Raw genomic sequence first — 14,844 nt, 5'->3', positions numbered from 1 at the left:
GTCGGTCTAGTCGACGCCTAGGCGGTCAGCGCCTAAGCGGCCTAAGCGGTCGCCTAGCCGGCCAGCTGCCTAGACCACCATTTAATGTGATACGCTAGGCGGGCGACCAGCGCCTAGCGCCTAGGCGGGGATTAATCGGCGCGTAGGTGGGACTTTTGCAATACTGATATTTAGTAGTGATAGTTTTTTCTTCTACATGTTTCATGTGTTGTAAATTCTTATGTGAAAGTATAGAACAAAATATTACTCCGTAATATTTATTATATTTGTAGAAGGCTCATGAGTAGTATCTCTTGCTCTAGTTTTATAACTTGTTTACTTGATAGAAATAATAATGACTCTGCAGATAGTCTGAATATTAAGTCTTTTTGTTATTATGATTGATGCTGATTTTGTCCTTAATCTAAACAGGTTGAGTTTAGAAAATTAAATAGATTGTAAATTTATATTAGTTCTCATATATTTAAAAGATACGGAGTACATAATAAGTATTTTTTTTTTTTGAAGGAACATAATAAGTATTTTACATACAAGATCAATGAATGCTGCAACGATGATTACTTTTGAAATTTCTTCATTTTCTGAATTTGCAAGATTGATTGCAACATTGTTGTAATCTTGGTATCTTTTTTATGCGTCAAGCGTGTCACGATATTCTATTGTCCTACATCGACATTCATAGTTTATTTAAAGAATAAAATTAGATAAGGTATTAAAAATTAATATATTTTAAATCATCTTAATAAAGAAATATGATTTACCTTTAAAGTAAATAACTGTAATATAATCTAAAGATATTACGGAGTAGTTTCCCACTTCAATTTCTTGGATTATTTGAATACCCTTTGTTCGAATTATTTTTTATTTTTTTCCATGGTATTAATAAAATACTTGGTAATTAAATATATAACATATTTTTTATTATAACTTTGATATTTAACTACAAGCTAAGATAGTGTAAAAAGAATACAATGAACAATGTATATAATATAATTAATTAATAAATTTGAAGGTAATGAATCTTTGCATGATAGGAAATAAAGATAATATAACTAATGAGATTATATATCTTTTTTAATTTTTTGGTATGTATAAATTTTTTTTGAATAAAGATATTGTAGATAACTAATTCTAAATTAAAGAAATGCATATGTATTAGTTTTGGTCGTAGCTACTAAATTATTTAATTTAAGGTAGTATCTCTCACTGCTATTGTTTCCATCTTCTACAGCTCTCAACGATGTTCCTAAGGGGTCCTCTAGGTAGGTGAAGCACTACCTTCAATTCACTCGATGATCTTCTTAAAATCGCCTTGAATAATCACTTTCCTGATCCCCTTATTCAAGCCAATTCGGTTCCTTTATGGATAGCCCATGCTTCTGTAATATCAATCTTGTGAGATGGTGCTTTGCATCCAAAACCTCCATGCCAATCCCCTTTCATGTCACGGATCACCCCTAGCTTCACCGCCAGGAGCTATACTACCGTCGATATTCACGGCAAACCAACCCTCCGGTGGCATGTTCCAGGTCAAGTTGATAGTCTTTGAAGAATCAATCCTTCTTGGCCGAAGCCGACCTGAAGGCATTCCTGGGCTCCACGAATTGTTTTTGCAGCAGCTAGCTGATTTTGTCACCATGGTCATCATGATCTTCATTGTTAAAGACGAAGTGGTTTCTCCACCTCCAAATTCACCATGCCGTGATCGCGAACATAGCAGGCCAGTCTTTTCCGTACTTGAAAGCCACCCCTCCCCTCGCATTAGCTAGCGTCTACCCAAGTTTTGAAATCCAACGAGCTGAGGTTCTAGAAATCCGTCTTACCCAACATACAGGTCCCTCCATATGGCACTAGCCCTGGGGCGCCGGCATTAATTAATGTCTTTAATTTATAGTCACCAACTTGTTAAGTTTAATTTGTAGCGAAATTGCTCATAATATTATCTATATATATCCATCTGTGCACATCAGCTAGAAATTTAAATAGATTGAATATTGTTAAGGAGTTGGAAATAATAAAATAAAATACAATTCAACCAACCCAGCTACAAGCCTTTTGTTTTTTGGTAAAATGGACTGATCCCCTTTCTTCAGCTTGTCCAGCACCCAGCATTTGCATTTGCATTTGCATTTTAGACGACGACCACGACCACGACGATAAAGCTGGATGATCTGTTTGTAATTTGTATATTCGTTTTGCTGCAATCTCCCCACGCTCAAGGCAAGAGTGCAAGGCGCACCCCCGAAGAAATGCACCCCACACAACCACGTCCGCCTCAAAAGGCATCCCCTTTATCAAATTCTCTGCTTTTTCCAGCTCACCCGCCCTTCCGTATAAATCCACCATACACCCATAGTGCTCCATCTCCACTTTCATCATCTTCTTCTTCTTCATCATCCAATTAAAAATTCTTTCCCCTTCCTCAACTTTTCCCCCGTGAACACAAGCCGATAGCACATTAATGAAGGTTATCTCATCTGGCTTCACTCCACTCTTCACCATCCTCCCCAACTCCTCCACTGCCCTCTCCCAAACCCCATGTCTCCCATATCCTCCAATTATTGAGTTCCATGAAACCAAGTTTTTCTCAGGCATGGATTTGAAAATGCAGAAAGCCATTTCTATTTCTCCGCATTTTGCGTACATGTCAACAAGCGAGGTTGACAGTATAACATCATCAAGACTGATACCCAACTTTAAAATACACGCGTGCACTTGACTACCCATCACAAGGGAGCAACACCCTGCGCACGCATCTAAAACACTAGAAAATGTATAATGATTGGGCCGACTACTTCCTCCTCCTGAACTCTTCCTCAACATCACCACAAACAATTCCAAACCCTTGTCAAAATCTCCACACTGCACGTACCCTTTGATCATTGCAGTCCAGGAAACCACGTCTTTATCTTTTTCGCTCATCTTATCAAAAATACCACGAGCTTCATCAACTTTACTGTTTTTTATATACCCATTAATCAATGTGCTCCAAGTAACCAAATTCTTCTCAGCTGGCATCACATCAAAAGCTACTTTCTCAGCCTCACTCGTCATCCCAAACTCCATATAACCCAGAATCAACACGTTCCACGGGGTAACATCATCTTTCACCAAAATCTCATTAAACACTCGATGCATGCCTTGGCAATTACCCAAGTCTATGTAACCCCTCATCAATGCAGACCCCACGAAAACATTCAGCTTAAGACCCGAGCATATCACCACACAATGTAGCTGAGGAATGAGAATGTTGAATTTTGTTCCAAGGAATGCGCTAATTGCTACAGCCAAGGTGAGCTCATTAGGCCTCTCTCCCACTTTATTCATCTCAACAAAGCAGTTGTACACCTTTTCTGGGTGATTAGTGTGACGAAACCCAGAAAGCATGGTGTTCCAAGAAACCAGGTCTCTGTGAGGCATTTCATTGAATAGCTCCTGGGCGTGTTGGACCTCACGCTGCCTGAAGTAGGCCATAATCATTGAATTCCAGGAGACCACGTTTCTCAAGTAAGGATTTTGATCAAACATGTGTCTAGCTCCATCCAGGTCCGCGTTGCGAATGCAGCGGTTAATGGCGCGATTTAAATTAACTGTAATGTGGTGGGAAATAATGCCGCCGATGTTGAACTTGAACGGACACATGATGATAGATAGCACCAGCTGCTACTAATTGGCATGAAAATTTTATCGTTTAGAGGGAAGAGACTAGACGTACTCTAGAGAGTGTAATTTCATCCCACCTCTCCCCTAACAACTCTGCAATTCCATGATACAGAGAAAAACAAAATCGGTAATAGTAAGTGAGTTTAAGTAGGGCCGGCGGGTGGAAAAACACAAACTACACTTTAATACTGGTATGGTACAAGTGTATAACTCATTTTTAGTAGCATTAATACTATAATACATCATTGCAATCTGATCTGCAACAATTTTAGAGTGAAATTATTGGCAACAAAGGTCTGGGCAAATTATAATGTCAACCATGATTCACATTGCAACGTGTACCATAAATAAATGTTCATTTTTTTCTAAAAAACAAATCTTCATTTTTAATTTGTTGAATGTATGTACATTATTTGTATACTGAAAGTTTATTATTTGAAAATATACCAAATAATATAAAATCACCTTCAAAAAATGAATCTTTAAAGGGCGTTTGGTTCACGTAATGTTAAATTATTCAAATTATTAGATTCCTATTTTTGATTAAAATTTAGATATGTAATTTAAATATGTTTGGTTTAAGAGTTGTCTGATCTTTTATGCCATAATTTTTTTTTTCTTTTTTACTTTAATACCTTTAAGATATTTTCAAATTTCATATGATGCATATAATAAGCTAACATAAAATATACCCTCCAACTATATACCAAAGTGAAATTAGACTTTTAAATAATTTTTTTTAAAAATTCCAATTAGACCCTTAAAATTGTTAACATCATGCAATTACTATATTTTACCTATAATAGCAAGTTACCCTTAAGTCACTCCCCACGGAGAATGCCATGTAGATTAATATTTTTTAAAAATTATATTTTTTGTTATAACAATTAACATAATTATATTAATTTAAAAAACAACAACGACAATATGCCATGGATGAAGAAGACCGTCGGTTTCTCTGCCGAATCGAATGGAGAAGTTGTCCGCCTCTGAACGGAGAAGTCATGGCTACTCTGATCAAATTGGACGGAGAGGGTTTCTACATCGCTGGAAATTTGTTTAAAAAATTATTTGTTTCTTCTTTTTTTTTTTTTTAAATTTATGAATGAGATTTCATGCATGCAAGCAAAATTGACCGATTATCTTTTTTTTTTTTGAAGATGACCGATTATCTTTTGGTAACTTGTTAAACAAGTTAATTGCTCATTTTTTACAAATTTAAGGGTCTAATTGAATTTTATTTTTTTAGTTCGAAAGTCGTATTGCACTTTGTTATATAGTTGAATGACTTATTTGATCATGCCATTATGTATCACACTTACTTCTCTAGTATGTATTTACACCTCAGCCTCCATAACTCTACCGCTCAACCCAATGTGCAATCGCGACTTTCTCCTCGTTCGCTCTAAGCCCCAAAAACTGTACGTCTTGGACTCAGACGACTATTCATTCACGCAATTAACTTTGATCTTAATCTCTATATATATATTCATTGGCTCAATTGTCATCACTTCATCAAGAATAATTATTATTAATTTTTTGTAAAAACGCCAATTAAGATGAATATATATATCTTTTCAAAAAAAAAGATGAATATATATGTAAAGGTATATATCCATTATATTAAAGTTGTACCAATTAACAAAACCTAAATTTTGAGGTAAGTTGGCATGGCAGGCAGGCACCAAGCTAGCTATACCCTATTTTATAGGCACAATCATGAAGTGACAATTTGCTTAAAAGTAGCGATAGAGTGGTAAGTTCCCTTCGTTTAGGAGATGTGTATGGGGACGAAAAGACCGGCCTTAAACTATACATTCTCCCATGCAACAAAATAGTTGTTTCTTTCTCTGAAAATCTTTCCTGCCCTTCTCCTAAAGGTATATATCAACAATTTATTGTTTATCCTGTTTCTTTTCTTTCTCCCCTCCCCCGGCCCATACAACTGAATCATATCATCGTTCATGCATGCATATCGGTCGGGGTATTCTGATCTGTTTTAATTAGATAGATATATTACTTTTAATAATTTCTTGATGCATGATATGCATGTTGTAGGTTGTTTTGATAATAAATGGTGTGGGTATATATATATATATATATATATATATATATATATATATATATATATGGTGCGTGCATTCAATATGATATGATCTGATCGATATATATATATAAATAAAAATATAAATATATAAATATATATATCCTTGATCGATCTGCAGAGGTGACTTTTTGGGAGATTGGCAGGGTGCGATAAGTTAGTCGTTTCCAGGTAGATTGTGGCGAAGACTACTACCATACGTCTGCAAATGGAGGGGTCTTCGCTTCAGGAATCTTCTGTACCTCCACAATCATCATCGGCAGACGGCGACGACTCATCATCATCATCATCATCATCTCCACCCGATGACGTCGATTCTTCCTCATCATCATCATCATCATCATCCCCACAACTACCTGATGATTCAAGCCAAAGCAGCAGCTCTAAGAATAATGATAATGCTTCTCCTGATCATCTTCCTCAGTCATCAGATGGGGATAATGGGGATGGGGATTCATCATACCCTCCACCCCCTCCACTGCATGGGAAGCACAAATCGAAGAAGCATTCATCGGACAAGGGACTCACAGATGATGAGAAAGTCATGATTGCAGGAGTTGCAGCAGGAGCAGGACTTTTGATTCTTATTTTGATCGTCTTCCTCATCTCTTGCTGCCGTAGACGTAAAAGGCGAAAGCAAAAGCATCAACATGTTCAAATGCACTACTATACCGACGCCCCTCATGGTAATGGTGGAGGTAGGTAATTAATTAATAATTTCATTTCTATCATTATATATATTCATTCACGAAGGAATTGATGACGAACGTAGCTAGGGAACATACCTACAGGTGGCTACTATCAAGGTGGACAGAATGGAAATTGGCACAATAATAATGCCCAATCCAGTGAGCATTTTGTTAATAATATGCCGCCTCAGTATATGCAAATGCAAATGCAAATGCCACCCAGCGGTGTTATGAGTTCAGAATATGGGTGGGCAATGGGTCCTCCTCCACCGCCACCACCAATGATGAGTAGTAGTGATATGAGTTCTGCAGCTTTCTCATCAGGTCCACACGGCTCAGCAATGGCACCTCCTCCTCCTCCTCCAACAGTAACTCTGGGTTTTAACCAGAGCAGCTTCAGTTATAATGACCTGGCAGCCGCAACAGGAGGGTTTTCTCAGTCTAACCTATTGGGGCAAGGTGGGTTTGGGTATGTGCATAAAGGTGTATTCCCAAACGGTAAGGTGGTTGCAGTAAAGAGTCTAAAATCTAATAGTGGACAAGGAGAGCGAGAATTTCAGGCTGAGGTTGAGATCATCAGTCGAGTCCACCATCGCCACCTTGTGTCTTTGGTTGGGTATTGCATTGCTGGACCTCAGAGGATGTTGGTATATGAGTTTGTTTCCAACAACACTCTTGAATATCACCTTCATGGAACCGCTCGTCCAATTATGGACTTTCCAACAAGGCTTAAAATTGCTCTGGGTTCAGCCAAAGGCTTTGCTTACCTACATGAAGATTGTAAGTTAAGGCTCCTACCTACCTACCTCCAATTTCCATTTATTCATCCCATCCTTCTAATTTCATTTCTACTGCGCCCAGGCCACCCTCGCATTATACACAGAGATATAAAAGCTGCAAATATTCTACTGGACCATAATTTTGATGCAAAGGTATATATATATATATATATATAGTAGCTAGGCCGCCGGCCGGGCACTTAATTAATTCCATCAGCTACCACTTAGCTAGCTAGCTTGCACACACACATATTCCAAGTTGCAACATAACTACATACTTATATAATAATCTATACATTTGTTTAGGTGGCTGATTTTGGATTGGCTAAACTCTCTTCCGACAACAACACTCATGTGTCCACACGAATCATGGGAACATTTGGGTGCAGTGCATGAATGCCCGCATTATTAAATTATATATATTTTGTTGTGTGCAGTGATTATTAATAAATATATACATACGTTTGTTATCTTGCTAGCTGGAAATTAATATATATATATATATATATATATATATATATATATATATACTAAGTTTGAATGATGGGCGGATATGATGCAGATACTTGGCTCCAGAGTATGCATCAAGCGGCAAACTGACAGAGAAATCTGACGTTTACTCTTATGGAGTAATGCTGTTGGAACTCATAACTGGACGACGGCCGATTGATGTAAATAATGATGATGATGACACGCTAGTGGACTGGGTAAGTTAGTTCGTTGGTTGCAATATATATATATATATATATAAAAATATTTATATATATGCATGTGGACGGACGCACGCAGGCTAGGCCAATTCTGATGCGTGCTGCAGAGGGTGGAAGCTTTGAACAAGCCGTGGACCCACGGTTGGAGAAGAATTATAATCCGCAAGAGATGAAACGCATGGTGATTTGTGCTGGGGCGTGTATTAGGCACTCTGGAAGGAGACGTCCAAAAATGAGCCAAATAGTACGTGCATTGGAAGGTGCTGTGTCTTTGGATGATCTAAACATGAATGCTGCAGGAGGGAAAACCGAAGCGGAAAACAACAGTACAGCGTTTAGCTCCGGTGCCAGTTCCTCAAGTCAGGAGTTTAGTAGCCGTGAGCACTAGTCCTAGTCCATTCCCGCGCCGCCCTCAGCTCGCGCTCTAATTAACCTCAACTCCATCGCTAGTACCCACCCAATGCTAAAATCTTCTCAACATATATCATGTATATATGTATCATGTATGTACCCTGCAGCAAGCAACAACATCTATCTATCTATCTATATATATATATATATAGCTTTAATTTATGTGTAAAATGTACAGTTAATGGACTGATTTTTTGCACTTTTGGTCCCACAAGTATTGTGGTACTAACAATTTTGATTCACAACTTTCAAAACTTACATAATTGGTCCACGTGTATCAATTTCTTAGCGCAAATGGTCCTTTCGGTGAAATTTTCGTCAATTTTTCTTCGAAAAGTTATTTTCCATTTATAGTAAGGGTCGTTTTTCGCAATTTTGGTCCCATAACTATTGTAACACTAGCAATGTTGATCCACAACTTTCAAAATTTGCATAATTGGTCCATGAGTATTAATTTCTTAGCGCAAATTGTCCTTCACTCCGGTGAAATCTCCGATCACCGAAAAAATTATTTCTCCTTTATACCAAATTAGCAGGGTTATAATAATTTTTTTCCCTTTCATCATTTTTTTCACTAGAATAACTCGTTCTACGGTGTACATACTACATATCATTAGGGAATATCGTCGTCTTGAGACAAGAACAAGTCGACGATATAGCTCATGGGTTAGTGAACTCTAGCGTTCATTTCCTGTGGCATGTTTCATGAATCATTGCGGGTGGAATTTATCCATGAAAACGCTCACCAACGGAACCCCGGTCGTTGCCTTCCCCCCGCAATGGGGCGATCAAGTCACTAACGCAAAATACTTGGTGGATGTTTTCCGGGCCGGAATTAGATTGTGCAAAGGTGAAGCCGAAGATAGGATACTCCCGAGCTGAGAGAAGATATAGATAATTGCTTTTGGATATGAAAGAGAAAACACGGTGATAAAATGAAAAGACCTTTATACGTACCCTCGCTATGACGACACTAAGCTTGACTTCGACTATGTGGAAAAAAAGGAAGTCGACCAAGTAGTCTCCATTCGTCATCTGCTAAAACATCAAGGGTCCTTGACCATTGATAAACGACTGAGATTAAATCCCATGTTTCACCTAGGACATTTAACCGCACCTTATCTCTTATATATATATATATATATATATATATATATACACACACTACTGCCTTACTGGTATGTTTGTTTTTGTCTGATAGACATGATATGGCGTACTGCGGCACGGCATGGCATGATAGAGTTAGTTTTCTTGCTTTTCTTTTGGAATATCCAGAGTCCAGAGAATGGTAGAATCAACCAGCGCCCGTGCTTATGTATGTATATACAGGGAGCTAGGCTAGGCTGGTGTCTGCTACTTGTATGCTATCATGCCTTGATGCATAATGAGTCACATGTAGCTAGCGACCACTACCCACAAGTCCACAACCAGCCAGCTAGCTAGCATAGCATGTTCTTATTTTTATTATTGAGCAGATCGAATTTAAGAAATCACTACTCAATAAGATGAATCGGGTACGGTTTAAGTTTTAACCCATCCATTCATTCATTCATTCACTCATTCCCATTTGAATTGATTCTGCCGTTCTGCCACCCGCAACAACAAACATAAATAAATAGCCTATACTTACATATCAACCCCAAAAAAAAAAAAAAAAAAAATACCAATCACCATGTCATGGATATGATGATACAACAACAACGGGACTAGGGCTATGCTAGGCTAGGCTATGAAATTGGAATGCAATTATTAAATGTGGATGTGGTGGTTTCCAGTGGTGGTGTCCTGTCATCCTGAAGCAGAAGCACCTTGAGTGTGCCTGATTCCTTCAACCAGGCTGCGACGACAGCCCCCGATGATACAAATCTCCCGATATTACACTTTGCTATCTCAAATGGTGCTCCAATGCTGTTGAGCAGCGCTTCAATGGCACGCTTCAGCGCCCCATCTCCCATTACCTTGCTGTGCTTACCCCATCCTGTCAAAATGCTGCATGTTCACTCTAATTATCATCCTCCTCTCCTCTCCCCTTTCAATCAATTTTAAATAAGCAAAACAAAACATACCTCAACCACTTTGGTAGCTCATTCCCTTCAAAAACAATGGTGCGTATGCTAAGCAGCCATGCATGCACCATAGCACGTGCAGCCCCCGAAGACATCAAATGCAGATCCAAGCATGAATTGGACCACGTATTTTCCCACACATTCCGACGTTTACCTTCTAGCACAACCAATTGTGCACCCCGTCTCTGCAAACAGATCAGATGGATATACATATATATAAGAAAGAAAGAAATGATTTGCATGATACTATGTATGCAGAAAGCACCACTGCACTGCAGGAGTGAGCGTGCCTGAATAATCCAATTCATTAGAGATGTTTTGCTTAAATACAGCCTCTTTTTCAGGAGAAGATAGAAACAATATGGGTCAACACTCAACATTTAAACCACAACCCTCCTATGTCATTCAAAAATAACTTTGAATTCCAAAAAGAAATTTCCTTTTTCTTTTCATGATTACCCCACAAGTATGGCATTGAAACCACCTTTATTCACAGGAAATCAAGACTAAATTAATCCTAGATAGCTAGTAGGCCTTATGGCAGAAACTAACTGAAAGCTAAGGCACCTAATTAACATTCTTAAAACTAAATTTACTTTTTTTTTAATAGACTGACTTCCTTCATACGTAAGAAAAAGTCCTAAATTGTCTTAGATTGCTGTTTGAGCTGAGAATGGAACTCATGGACATTAACATTATGGTCTAATACAATACAAATGAATTTTAAATTTAGCTATACTATACCTGACCAAAATGCCACAGCATGTCAGTCAAAGCATTATAGAATGCAGATGCAGTTGAGGAGTCCATCTGCTTCACCTCATCAAAAAGAGATAGAGCTTGCACCCATACATCTTCACAATGACCCATGAGAAGTCCATGTGCCACTCCATAAACATGATTATCAAATATTCGGAGTTCCTCCAACAACAATGACGCTTCTTCAAATGAACTACAACGGCTGCAGCAACAGATCGAAAAGCTCAAATAAATTAATTATCCATCCATAACTGGAAGAGATCGAGTTGTCAAGTGGACATGGATATATAGAACAAAGAATCATATTGGATTATCAGTTAAGTAAATGTGATTTTGGCACCCTAAAAGCACAACATCCTTAAGTGAATATAATACGGAGTATAAAGCAAATTGATGACACAAATATTTACAAAACCAAATTCTGCCTACTGTCAGAGTAAGCTAGACCATCAGTAAAGAAAGCATATAAGAGCACAGAGAGAGGAAGACTCTAAATAATCCCTACAAAGGAAAAGATGATTAGATTACGCTATTGGGCTGTAGAAAATTGACAAATGGAAAGAGAAAGTAATACCTGCAAGCATTCAAGATTGCCGAAAAAGTGACAACATTTGGTTTTATTTCCAATTCATGCATCTTATGGAAAATTCCCAATACACAAAGCAAGTCCTGTCTGTAAGTTTTGTTATTATTTAAGTTGACAGATTTCCCAGTAGCTAACTGTTTGAAGATCTTTATGATGCAGTCATCTGATTCCTCTCTATCATCCCCCCTCCTCATTGTCTTAACTTCTCTGGAAACCACAGCTGTTGAGGAGGATTCAACCTTGGTGATGCCATCCAATGAACAACATACAATGCTTGGATCCAAACCAAAGGCATTGATTATAGAATTATATGTAACAACATTTGGTAGTATTCCCTCCTTCATCATCTCATCAATCAACAAAGAAGCAGACTCAACATGACCTTTCTTACACAGGGAATCAATAAGTTTACTATAGAAAACAACATCTGCCTTCAGGTCTTGTCGCTTAAACTCCTTATAAACCTCCACAGCCTCCTGATATAAACCTCCTTTGAAGTACACACTAATTAATGTTGAGTATGTTAGCAAGTTTGGTGAAAGATTTTCTTGTTTCATTTTGGCAAAGAACTCCTTAACCTTATTATACATCCCTTGTTTGGAAAACCCATCCAGAAGGGCATTATAAGTGACAACATCCTTCTTTATCCCCATGCCCTCCATCTCCTTACTGACATCTAATGCATCCTCGAATCTACCAAGGCTAGCATATATAGCAAGTAAAGTGTTATAAGATACCCTATCTGCCTTTATACCTTTGCTCTTCATCTCTTTAAATAAGCCCAAGGCTCTATCAAATTTTCCCACCTTGGCACACCCACGAATCATAGTGCTATAAGTCACTTCATTTGGAAAAATATTCTTTGCAGGCATCTCAGACATAATCTCCAGAGCAACATCAATTTGCCCCACATTACAAGCAGCATCCAAAAGCGTATTGTATGTATAAATGTCCTGCTCAATACCTCTATAAATCATCTCACTAAACAAACGCCTGGCAGTCTCCCACAAGCCTGCACCACTACAAACCGCAAGCAGCGAATTATAGGTTATCCTATCCGGTTGAACCCCATTTCTTAACAATTCATCAAAAATCTCCAAAGCCCTTTTAAAGTCAGCACCTCCCTTACAGCAAGCGTCGATCAAAGCATTGTAAGTTACTAAATTTGGTCTCAAGCCGGAGTCTTTCATTGCCCCGAATACCCTAATGGCCTCATCACAGCAACCACTCTTGGCGTAAGCACTAATCAAAGCAGAATAAGCATAAACAGTATTACCATACCCCTCATTTACTGCATTTTCAAACACTTTCTCTGCCAAATCAACTTTCCCCAGTCTCCCTAGAATACTAATCATTGAGCTGGCTAACTTACCTTGCTCATTGCGCCTTCTTTCCCGGCGAATAGCGAATTCGAAGCATCTCAACCCCATTGACCATTGGCCCCGATTTCCGAGCTCCCGTAGCAAGAATATATAATCATCGGTGCCGCAGAGCTTGGAGTCGAAAGAGAGGAACAGTGTGTGTAATGCACAATCATCGCCGGCAAAGCGAAGCACCTCCTCAAGAGCATCATCAGCGGCGGGGGTATGGCGGCTGGCAGCGCCAGTAATCTTGGGGCGACCAAAGTGCATTTTGGAGACGAAGCGGGTAGAGCGGCGGCCGGAGAAGTCAGCGCCGAGTTCTGGTGTAAAAGAGGAGGAGGAAGAGAAAGAAGGGTAGGCGGCGGTGTGGCCGGACGAAGCATTTCTTGGGTTGGGGGGACGACTTAAGGAGACCTTGTGAGAGGTGCCGCGGTGGCGGCGGTTTGGTTGGAGGTTGTTCTGGATATGGTGGAGGTTATGGTTTTGATAGGATTTAGAGGTGGTGAGAGCGCAGTGCGGTGGCGGAGTTGAAGAGGCCATTGGATCAGGAATCAGGATTCAGGAATTAGGATGAGGTTTTCACTTTGACAACAACAATACGGAGTAGTTCAACTCTTCATTTCACATTTCTTATTATTATTAAGCGCAAGGGGATTAGGTGGACTTCTCCCATGAAAGAAATAAGACACAAATTATAGTAAAACAAAAACATATTTTTTTTTTTTTTTTAAAGAGCTCTCAGTAGTGTGGTTGGAGTTGCTTCTCTCTCTAGGAAAGGGTTCTCTCCCTTCTCTCTAGATTTCCACATCTTCCTTAGTCTCTTTTTTCTCTACAATTCTATTTCCGACCAGAAAACCTCTGGTGTTCCAATGGATTATCCTTCAACCAGCAGAAAACTGGTTTGTTTTTGCGAGTTGTGGGCGTGTTTCTGGGGAAGTTTCTGAAACTGTGTGCAACTCCGGCCAGCAAACCATCGTTCTAGCCAGTTCGAACTGCTGTTCCGGAAATACAACAGGACAAAACGCCATCTACACACGTTCTTTTCCGACAAAATTTGCAAAGGTCGTTGGCTTTGAGAACGGCTAGCAGAAGGCGCGGTGGGTATTTTGGACAGCGGACGGTCGCAGAGGTCCCTGGGCCTGAGGACGACGACTGACTGTTCTCAAGGTAAAGATACCACCTCTTCTGGCTGAGTCTAGCACGGCCATTTTTTCTGTTTTTGGTGGACTGTGTTCTGCCATTTCCGGCAAAGTTCTATCAGCTGAGTCATAGCACGGCTGATTTTCTTGCTGGTCCGGCCAACCATCGGAAGGCCGAACAATGTACTGATTTCGAAGTGTGGGGGCTTGCTCCATACTTTCTCCTGCAACTTTTCCGACAAGGTTATTTTCCGGCGGCCGGATTTTTTTCCCCCTAAAATTTGAATNCTGTTCAATGTGTGTGGGTGATAAAGAAACGGCTCAACACCTCTTCTTTAAATGCCCCTTTTCATTACAAGTTTGGAATCAAGTCCGGATGCATTTTGGGTTTCACAAATGCACGAATGCAATCAAGAGCTCAATCAAGTGGATCAACAGATTGCACGGAGGAGCACGCTTGCGTTCGAAGGCAATTACCATTGCTCTTATTTGCACAATTTATCACTTATGGAGAAACCGAAATAGAGTTCACCACGATGAAGATCGGTTGCCCATCGATGGCCTAGTGAAAAACATC

The 14,844-nt window shown here is 39.2% G+C and overlaps 3 protein-coding genes across 5 annotated transcripts; 1 reads left to right on the top strand and 2 right to left on the bottom strand.

Moving 5' to 3' along the window:
• Positions 1–2,031: 2,031 nt before the first annotated feature.
• On the bottom strand, positions 2,032–3,642 carry LOC116004146 (pentatricopeptide repeat-containing protein At4g02750-like). Its single transcript, XM_031244075.1, has one exon. It carries the CDS (start codon positions 3,640–3,642, stop codon positions 2,032–2,034), a length of 1,611 nt encoding a protein of 536 aa, XP_031099935.1.
• A 1,812-nt stretch (positions 3,643–5,454) lies between these two features.
• Positions 5,455–8,555, top strand: LOC116005183 (putative proline-rich receptor-like protein kinase PERK6). 3 transcript variants are annotated; one of them, XM_031245439.1, is made up of 7 exons: positions 5,455–5,543; positions 5,889–6,465; positions 6,559–7,236; positions 7,318–7,388; positions 7,542–7,618; positions 7,798–7,942; positions 8,025–8,555. In XM_031245439.1, exons 2-7 carry the CDS (start codon positions 5,976–5,978, stop codon positions 8,331–8,333), a joined length of 1,770 nt encoding a protein of 589 aa, XP_031101299.1. In that variant the 5' UTR covers positions 5,455–5,543; positions 5,889–5,975; the 3' UTR covers positions 8,334–8,555. The 3 variants fall into 3 exon arrangements, with proteins under 3 accessions (XP_031101299.1, XP_031101301.1, XP_031101300.1); XM_031245441.1 differs by lacking the exon at positions 5,455–5,543 and adding an exon at positions 5,599–5,641; XM_031245440.1 differs by lacking the exon at positions 5,455–5,543 and adding an exon at positions 5,607–5,647.
• A 1,321-nt stretch (positions 8,556–9,876) lies between these two features.
• Positions 9,877–13,739, bottom strand: LOC116004601 (pentatricopeptide repeat-containing protein At2g31400, chloroplastic). The gene is made up of 4 exons (XM_031244715.1): positions 11,756–13,739; positions 11,167–11,383; positions 10,423–10,607; positions 9,877–10,345 (listed from the first exon to the last, which is right to left on the bottom strand). Exons 1-4 carry the CDS (start codon positions 13,666–13,668, stop codon positions 10,084–10,086), a joined length of 2,577 nt encoding a protein of 858 aa, XP_031100575.1. The 5' UTR covers positions 13,669–13,739; the 3' UTR covers positions 9,877–10,083.
• Between the last annotated feature and the right edge of the window lie 1,105 nt (positions 13,740–14,844).

Source organism: Ipomoea triloba, chromosome 14, assembly GCF_003576645.1.
Source record: "Ipomoea triloba cultivar NCNSP0323 chromosome 14, ASM357664v1".
Classification (NCBI taxonomy): Eukaryota; Viridiplantae; Streptophyta; class Magnoliopsida; order Solanales; family Convolvulaceae; genus Ipomoea; species Ipomoea triloba.
This window is presented reverse-complemented; position numbering and strand designations above follow the sequence as displayed.

Coding starts and splice junctions, on each gene's coding strand:
- LOC116004146 (XM_031244075.1), bottom strand. CDS start 3,642: ATGTGTCCGTTCAAGTTCAACATCGGCGGCATTATTTCCCACCACATT.
- LOC116005183 (XM_031245439.1), top strand. CDS start 5,976: ATGGAGGGGTCTTCGCTTCAGGAATCTTCTGTACCTCCACAATCATCA. Junction 7,619..7,797: donor CGAATCATGGGAACATTTGG/GTGCAGTGCATG, acceptor GATATGATGCAG/ATACTTGGCTCCAGAGTATG. Junction 7,943..8,024: donor ATGACACGCTAGTGGACTGG/GTAAGTTAGTTC, acceptor GGACGCACGCAG/GCTAGGCCAATTCTGATGCG.
- LOC116004601 (XM_031244715.1), bottom strand. CDS start 13,668: ATGGCCTCTTCAACTCCGCCACCGCACTGCGCTCTCACCACCTCTAAA. Junction 10,608..11,166: donor TGCTGTGGCATTTTGGTCAG/GTATAGTATAGC, acceptor ATCTGTTTGCAG/AGACGGGGTGCACAATTGGT. Junction 10,346..10,422: donor GAGCTACCAAAGTGGTTGAG/GTATGTTTTGTT, acceptor GTGAACATGCAG/CATTTTGACAGGATGGGGTA.